We start from the raw sequence: 9,066 nt of genomic DNA, 5'->3' as shown, positions 1-9,066 counted from the left end.
TCTCTGACCCTCAGGAGGCCAGGGGAGAAATGCCCAATAGCTGGGCTGGGAAACGGGCTGAAGACAGAAGAGGAGGAGGGAAAGGAATCAACCTTGTGACCTCCGAGTGCCCCAGGGCCAGTGCTATTTTTCTGGGGATAGGTGATTTCCAGTTCCAAAACAGAGATGGCAGACAAGGAGTGCCTTGGTTGAGAAAAAGAAGGACAGCTAGGAAAGGAAATTAAATGTATCGCATTTATTGAGCTCCTACCTTGATCCCAACTAGTGCTTTGAACTCACATGACAGGGATGCATGCTTTACCCTCAGGGACCTCACAGCTGAATTAGGGAGACTCAGATCCCTGCTGTGTGATGCACCGTAGAACTACAGCAGACAGAGATGGAGACTGAGGGAGCAAGGGGCCACCAACTTAGCCTGGGGTGGCATGGGGAGGGTTCTAGAGAAGATGATGTTTGGCGGATCTTGAGGGGTGACTAGGAGTTTGCAAGGTTAAGAGGGGGTTTCCAGAGTGCATTCTAGGCAGCGGGAAATGGTGGCTGGGAGGTGGGAAACAGCAGATTGTGTGTGGAGAAACTCAGTTGTGGCCGAAGCATAGAATTCAGGGGTAGAGGACAAGCAGACGGCTGGACACAGGGCTGTGTTGTATGTAAGGTGGGCATGGAGGAAGGATGGCACAGAACCGGAAGACCTGGCTACAGAGGAAATGGGACTGGTGCCAGCCCCCAAAGCGAAGGGCAAGCCAAGCCTTGGCATAGACCCCTGGGCATCGCAGGTCACCGGGGATGGATGTCAGCAGAGCTGGACGGGGGGAGATGGGCGGGGAGGAAGCCAGCCAGCGGCGGGGAGAGAAAGTCCAACCTCCTCAGGCGTTCCGGGCGGCCTGGCAGACCTCCCAGACTTGGGCTGGGGCGGGCACCCACAGAGCGGGCTCCGGGAGACAGGTAGGAGGCGGATGGACAGGACCCCGGGGGCGGGGGCGGCTCGCCCCTGGGCTGCTGCAGGAATTTGCCCCGCCCGGCTCCCGGGGAGAGCGGCGTGGGAGGAATTGGGGGCTCCGGGAGGAGACCCCGCCTCCCACTCTCCGCTGAGGCGGGCGCGGCGCCGGGTCCCCGCTCCGCGTCGCGCGCCCTCGGGCGGGGGTGGGGGAGGTCGTGGGCGCGCAGGAAACCCCGGGAGCCTCGAGGGCTGGGGCCGGGCGGACAGACGCAACCCAGGCGGCCCGCGCCAACCCTCCCGCCTCCTCTGCCCTCCCCCACGTCGGACGCCGTTCCGGCGCGGGTCTCCGGAGACCGAGCGCCCCCCTTCCCCGGTGCCGCTGCGGCTGTGGGCCTGGAGCGCCCGAGCCCGGGTCCCTGCGCCGCCGACCCGCGCCTCACGTCGCAAGCCGCCCCTCTCCGTCGCGGGGGCTGCACGGGGCCCGTTCCCCACGCGGGGCGGGCGCGGGGGAGATCCTCGCGTGGGGACCGGGAAGGGCGCGAGGGGACCCTAGACGCCGGCCCCTGGCACAGCCCGCGCGGAGCCGCAGACCCGCTCGGCCGGAGTCCGCTGCTCCCAGTAGCAACTATAAATAAAGTTCTTTTCTTCTGTCCTTCCTGCCGTCTTTCCTTGAGCTAGGCTCATCCCCGCCCCCTGAAGGCAGTCTCTACTTTAGAGAAGCAGCATCTTTGCCGTTAGCCCGAGAACAAGGCTCCCCGGGCACCTCGGTTTCCCCTCCCGCGCGCGGTTCTTACACGAGGGGCCGCAGAGGCGAGGCTGGACCGCGGCGGTGCGAGCGGGAGGCAGCACGCCACCGCCCTCACCCCGCCAGCCGCGTGGACCTCCGGTTTGCAGAGAAAATGATGCCTACGTGAATCACAGTTGGTGCTAAATTAACGGAGCATGTGCATGGTTAAATGTGCCAGGTTATATCTGGCTGAACCTGGCTTAGGTATGCTCTATTTTGTTCTTCTAAACTGCAATCATTTTATGCCTAAGAAAATTAAAGAGAACAATGATAGAATTTCAGATTTTAAAACTTAAGCATACAAGCCAGTACTTGTTTAATGTTTTGTACTGAAAGGGGCACGTTGTGTATGTCATTCTCCAGTACAGTGACATGTACACACATGCACACCTACTGCACACATGCACGAGACTGCACTCAGACACTCTACCTGCTGCACTCGCACACATCATATGCGTGCACACACCAAACTCCACACAGGCATTTTGTACACACACACACACACACACACAGTACATTGCACACACGCACACACTGCACTCACTCTGCACACACACACACCTCTTAGGGAACCTGCTTGTGGAGCTTCTCCAGTACAGAGAAATGCTGGCTTGGGTTTAAAGTAAGATACAATTAACATTTTTAAAGCATTTAAGTTGAGTTTTAAAAGTGCCTGCAGAGACTTTAAAAAACATTTTTATTAACGAGTTTTTAAACAAGCGCTGTAATGGCTTTTTAAAAAGAATCTCTTGCTGAATTAAAACAGTGAGTCTGATTGCTTTGATTCTGAACTCCCGGTCTTTTAACAAGGAAGTTTTTTTTTTTTTTTTCTTTTGCTGTACGCGGGCCTCTCACTGTTGTGGCCTCTCCCGTTGCGGAGCACAAGCTCCGGACGCGCAGGCTCAGCGGCCATGGCTCACGGGCCCAGCCGCTCTGCGGCATGTGGGATCCTCCCGGACCGGGGCACGAACCCGCGTCTCCTGCATCGGCAGGCCGACTCTCAACCACTGTGCCACCAGGGAAGCCCTTGTCTTTGTTTTTAAGGAAGTATTTTTAATTGCCCTCTTTCCATCCCTCTGAAACTCTGAAAGAAGTTACTCTTGAACTTTTAGCAGCCAGTTATAGACGGGCCTTCCCTCCCTCACCGTGTGAGTGGCACGGCCGCTCCGCTGCGCCCCACGGCATCCCCACAAGTCCCTCTGCGGGTGTCCGGGTCACCTGTGGGCAGCCGAGAGGGAGGGACAGGCCACCCCCGCCGCGCCGGCCCAGGAGACCGCGGGGAGCGCGGGATTCGGGGTGGGTGGGGCGGCGCCTTGTCCCGCCCACGCGCTCCAACCCTGGCCTCTCCCGCAGGCCAGGCCGAGATGCAGCTACTGCTGCTCGCGCTTCTGCTGCTGCCCCAGGCGCCCGGGTCCTCGGTGAGTTCGACCCTTCCCCTCCACCCTGCTCCGCCCCGCCCCGGGAGGACCCTGCTGGGGAGGCGGGGGCGAGGGCTTGGCCGCGGGCCGGAGCCCCCGACGGCTGGAGCACCCCCGGCAGTGGCGCCATCCCCAGGAGAGGGCCAATGTCGGCGACGGGACGGTGGTGTGGGAGGAGGGAACCCTGGGCCCCAGCTCCTTCAAAGAGGGGTGGGACCTTGAAACTTCCCTCCTGGCTTTGGGGCACAGTTTGCAGAAATGGCAACGTCCCAGCGCCCTCCCCCTTCAGAAGGTGCTGGGGGGCACTGCTAATGCTGGGAACGTCCTGTCCGGGTGGTATATCACGGTGGAAGGAAGAGGGGGTCAGTGCTGGCACCAGCCAAGATGCAGGGCTAGGTGGCCCATCCCACCAGATGTCTGCCACCTGCCTGGGACCAAACTCAGCTGCTCCTCAGTGGGGAGGTTTGGGGTGCCAGCCATTCCCCACTGCCTTTGGGGTTAGCATCTAGAGCAGGGCTGACCGATAGAACCTTCTGAGATGATGGAAATGTTCTGCATCAGTGCTGTCCAATAAGATAACCACTCAGTTCATGTGGTTACTGAGCACATGAAATGTGGCTAATGCAGCTGAGGAACTGACTCTTATTTGATTTTGATTAAAGTGAATTTAAATAGACTCATGTGGTTAGTGGCTACCGCATTAGCGCAAATTTAGAAAGTGGACACAGGAAGCCAACTGGTGATCACAGTATTGGTTTCATTAGCCCGAAGGACAGGGCTCCCTGGAGAACATACCTGGGTTCTATGGAGGTGCAGAGAATCTTCTAGACCACAGGACCGATCTTTGGGGAAGGGACTGTCTGCAGAGCAGGGCTTGGTCCTGGAGGCTGCTCCTGCCAAGTTTCTCCTGCGTTGACAGGATGGAGGGCACAGATTCCGTCCTGTCCCTGGAGAGCGCTCCGCAGGGGGAGACCCACAGCCCTACCCAGCCCTCTGAGGCCAGCAGGAGGACCCCTGAGAAAGGACCCAAACTGTTTGCTGCCTTGAGGAGGGCAGGGGGAATGATGCCTCAGTGGAAATGTGAGTGGAGGATGAGAAGGACTCCTCCGACCAGGGCCGAGAGGGGCAGGCAGGGATGGACGTCAGCAGTGGGCACTGCTCCAGAGCCCCACGGATTTAGCATGGGCCACAGTCAGAGCAGAGGGTGGGCTAAAGCCCCCTTGCTCATGTCCTCTCCACCACCTTCTGGCTTCCCCGGGTCATCTTTGCCTCCCCATGGTCTTGTTCCCTAAGTGCCACACGCTGAGGTCCTCGGCACAGGCTTTATCCTAGTGCCTGGCTGAAGCTCAGGGCTCAGGGTGCGGGTGGGGCATGGTGACAGTGTCAGGACACCAGGAGGAAACTCAGAGCCACCTCCTAACAGCTGTGACCCTAAGCAAATCACCAGGTCTTAGATTCCTTTAATGGCGGGCGGGGGGGATAATAACACCCACCCACAGGTTGCGTGCAGGTGAAGTGAGTCAAGGTATCCATAGCAACTTGGGTCCTCTTAGGCGCTCTCTCCCTTAGAGACACCTGGATAGCTGGGGCTGAAAACTCTCCACACCCCCTGCACTGTCTGCGGGAGGGTGTGGCTCAGGCTGGTTTTAGCTGGATGCAGCCCCCTGCCCCATGGCCCAGGCCGGTTCTAGCTGAGGCCAGGACTTCCTCACCGGACCCCCAGAACTTCATGGGATCATCCTCTGTGCTGACAGGGGTCAGCCTGAGCAGAGTGAGTAGCTGATTACGGAGGGATAAAGCACCACGCCCCTTGCCGCCCCCAACCCCAGGCTGGTCGGGGGGAGGCTTCATGAGGGGGACTTCCAATCTCCTCGCCTCTGCCTCTGTTCCCACTCCCACCCTCACCCATGCACGTCGGGCAGCTGATCCCCTGGGAACAGTGCAGCAGGAAAGGGGGCTCCTGAGCTGCCCAGGTGGGGTTGGAGGAGGAGCTGGTGGGGTGCTGAGAGCGTCAGGAGGCAGGTGAGGACAGGCCCAGGATGAGGGTGGACTGGAGCAGCTCATTCTGGCTTCACACCATCATGCGGCTCATGGTTTGGGTAATTATAGAGAAACAAGATGTGTCTATGATGCTGCTGGCTGACTGATTTCTTTTTGTCAGAGAAACTAAAGTACAGGACGGGGCCTGGCTCTAGGATGCCTGCTTCACGGGTGCTGGGCTCGGGGGCAAGGGGATGTTTGTAAGGCTTGGTACTTAAGGGGTCCTGTATTCAGGTGAGTCCTCCCCCACCCCATCCTGATGGCCCAAGGTGGCTGGGTGGCAGGGGTGCCCCTTGTTGCCTTGCCCACGCCGGTAAGCCCAGCCCAGGCGCAGGGAAGGGTAGACTGGGGAGGCTCAGTCTCGTGCTTCAGGAGTGAGACTGACACCCAAACAGGACTTGGTCAGAGGTAATTAGTAGCCAGGCGGAGGCGGCAGGATGAGAAAGCAGCAGTTCTTGTGGGCCGCTTCCAGAATTCTTATTTTGTAGTGATGAGTCTGGAGTGGAGGTGCTTGTGGTCCCTGGAAAGTCACCCTCCAACCCCGACACTCAACATCTTCCCCTTTAAAACGGGAACGGATCCAAGTAAATTTTAGTTTAAATTTCATAGAGAGAACACTTTTATATTCTGGTTCGCTGGTTTTTGGAGGCTTGGCGATTTTGGCCCAGTTAGAACTGAAGGGTAAATGATTTGAGGAGTGAAAGCTCAGACCTTTGGCCTGGCTGGCCCTTCCTTCTTGGTTTTGTACGTGGTTCATTGCATGTGTGAGTTGTTCTGATTCAGGGTTCTGGTTTTATTATAAAACAAGGAAAACCTGATGTTTGGCACCGAGGCGCTAGAACACTGTGAGTAATCTGCGCGTGCGCAAACCTCCATCCTCACCCGGCGGGTGGCTCGCGACGGGAGGAAGAGTTTGCTTTTCCACGTTAGGACTTGAATTCTTCCTCTGGAAAATGGCAGGGATTTCTTTCCCCTAGAGATTCTTATGTCGTGATGCCCTAAAATAAAGTCCCCTTCCAGCAAACGGGACATATTTCCAGTCCACCTTTTGCCTCCTAGCAAGAAATCACGTCCAACACCTCTCCAGCTCCTTAGGCCTCGGCTAGTGTCGGCGTTGGTTCTCCAGGTGAGGTCGGTGGGACTCTGGTGAAAGAGCAGAGGCCTTGGGTGAAGACAACCTGCTATTGTGTCCACCTGTTCCTACGTGGCTCCCTCTCTCTCTGCCTCTCTCTACTCCATGCACTGGGGTCCATCAGGTTATTCTGAGGAGTGAATAAGAGAATATGTGTGTAGCATGTGGGCTTCTGATGCCAGCTGCAGGGTGTCACATTTTTCGGGTGGGAAACTGTATCTATTAGGATTATTTTTCTGTTACAGAGTCCCAAATAACAGTCCTTCCACAAGAAAGACTTGATCCCTCTTTCAAATAAACACCCGGAGGTCAGAAGTCTAGGGATGTTCTGTCTCACCACATCCTCCAGGCTCCAGATTCTATCTTTGCTTCACTATGTGAAGCCTCTATTCCCAAATTACCTTATAGTTTAGAAGGCTGCTCCAACTCCAGCCATCACATCTGATTTCCAAATAGCAGGAAGGAATACAGGAGGAAGAAGAAAAAGGACAAATGCACATGCAAGCTATCTCTTAGGGACGCCTTATTTTATTGCGTTTGCAGATATTGCATTTTTTACAGATTGAAGGTTTGTGGCAACTCTGTGTCGAGCAAGTCTGTCGGTGCCGTTTTTCCAACAGCATTTGCTCAGTTTGTGTCTCTGTGTCACATTTTAGTAATTCTCATAATATTTCAAATTTTTCATCATTATTATATTTTTCAGTAATCTATGATCAGTGATCTTTGTTACTATTGCAAAAAGATTACGACTTTCTGAAAGTTCAGATGATGGTTAGCATTTTTTAGCAATAAAGTACTTTTTAAAAATAAATGATTTTATTTTATCTTTTTGGCTGTGTTGGGTCTTTGTTGCTGCGTGTGGGCTCTCTCTAGATGCGGCGAGCGGGGGCTACTCTTCATGGCGGTGCGCAGGCTTCTCATTGCGTTGGCTTCTCTTGTTGCGGATCATGGGCTCTAGGGGCACGGGCTTCATTTGTTGTGACACGGGCTCAGTAGTTGTGGCTCTCGGGCTCTAGAGCGCAGGCTCAGTAGTTGTGGTGCACGGGCTTAGTTGCTCCGCGGTATGTGGGATCTTCCTGGACCAGGAATCGAACCCGTGTCCCCTGCACTGGCAGGCAGATTCTTAACCACTGCGCCACCAGGGAAGCCCCAAGTACTTTAAATTGAGGTGCATACATTTGTTTCTGTTTTTTCTTAGACAGAATGCTTAATAGATTACAGTATAATGCAAACAGCTTTTATAGGCACTGGGAAATCCCCATATTTGTGTGATTTGCTTTTTCAACATATTTGTTCTATACCGGTGTTCTGGAACCAAACGTACAATATCTCTGAGGTATGCCTGTACTGGAGGCTGCTACCCAACACTTTTATGTACATCTCACTGACAAGAATTTAGTGATATAGCTGTGGTTAGCTGCAGGAAATCTGGGAAATGAATTTTGGGATGGAGGCAGCCAGGTATCCAGCTAAGAGTCAAGGGTCCTCTTAATAGGAGAAGGGGAGGATGGATATTGGGGAAGTCCTGGGAGTCCCTGCCACAGATCGGCAGGAAGAAACCACAGCCCCCACTCCAACCACGCACGCACGCACGCACGCACGGTTAGATTAAGTTCTTATTCTAATAGGCCAGAGCTACAAAAACATGGCGCTGCCCGTGGGCAACATTCCCCGCACAGGTGGAGTCCTGTCTGCCTGATGACACGCTGTTCTTCCTGCCCTTTTGTATCTCCCTCCTGGAAGGGCATGCTCTGCTGATCCGTGGGCTTCCATTCAAGGGAATGTTCGCAGACATCTTGATTCTCAAACCAGGCTCTTCCCAGCCAGGGGATATCACGGTCAGGGGAGAGATCTCTGCCCCCAGCTTGGCGGCTTGCCCGCTGTACTTGGCAAGTAGGGGCGGCTGGTGGAGGTAGCGTTGACGGATGAGAAGGCCGGCTCCCAGCTCCTTATGGTGACAGCTGGCCAGTTCCACAAATAAGTCCGGGTGCCTGGCGGTGCTGCCGTCCTGAAGGCTTGGCTCTAGGAGACAAGATCTCAGGTTCTTTGCAGGGGAGGGGGTGTTTTGAGACAGGGGGCCCCGGGGGAGCCCTGAGCACCCTGTGGGGCTCCGAGTGCTGAGTCCCTCCTGAGTGTCTCCTCCCGCAGGCTCCCAGGGTGAGGCGGCAGAGTGACACCTGGAGCTCCTGGGGCAGCTGGAGCCCTTGCAGCCGGACCTGTGGAGGGGGCGTCAGCTTCCGGGAGCGCCCCTGCTACTCCCAGAGGTAGGAAGGTGGGAATGGGCCAGCTTGTAAAAAGAGGGCAGGCGTGAGGGAGCAGCTGGGTCTTGGGCTAGGTGTCCCGGGCCAGTGCCAGGCCACAGGGGCAGGACCTACGACATAATGGATTTGTGCTGGGAGCAGCGTTAGTGGAGAATTTGAAATTGAGTCATTTCCACGTCCTTACACTCTGACTGCAACAACCACCTTATTTCAGGGGGCTGGAGCCATTCCTGCTTCATCCACCCCGAGTCTCTAGATCCCCATGCAGTACCTGGCAGGTGCAGTGAATTCTTGTTGAATTAATGAATAATCTTCAACAGTTTAACCTGTGTGGTTTCTCTACTGTCAGCTTCTTTGTCAAGTATAGATGTTTTTCACTCTAAGTGACTTAGTAAGCACCTGCTCTGTGCTCTGCACTCTGATAGGTACTATAGGGTGCAAAAGAAGGGGTGATGACACCCAGCCTGTCAGTGGGTTTACCTGTTCCTGAA

The 9,066-nt window shown here is 55.5% G+C and overlaps 1 protein-coding gene across 1 annotated transcript in view; it reads left to right on the top strand.

Moving 5' to 3' along the window:
• Positions 1-898: 898 nt before the first annotated feature.
• Positions 899-9,066, top strand: part of PAPLN (papilin, proteoglycan like sulfated glycoprotein) — a gene marked incomplete at its 3' end in the record, with an annotated part of 33,871 nt that continues 25,703 nt past the window's right edge. The window contains exons 1-3 of the mRNA XM_082649360.1: positions 899-942; positions 3,078-3,142; positions 8,463-8,578. Of these exons, the coding sequence (XP_082505486.1) occupies positions 3,089-3,142; positions 8,463-8,578 (170 nt within the window). The 5' untranslated portion in view covers positions 899-942; positions 3,078-3,088. The remainder of the gene's footprint in view (positions 943-3,077; positions 3,143-8,462; positions 8,579-9,066) is intronic.

This window comes from Grampus griseus, assembly GCF_964374135.1.
Source record: "Grampus griseus genome assembly, chromosome: 2".
In the NCBI taxonomy this organism is placed as follows: domain Eukaryota; kingdom Metazoa; phylum Chordata; class Mammalia; order Artiodactyla; family Delphinidae; genus Grampus; species Grampus griseus.
The sequence above is the reverse complement of the archived record's forward strand: the minus strand, read 5'-3'. Positions and strand labels throughout refer to the sequence as shown.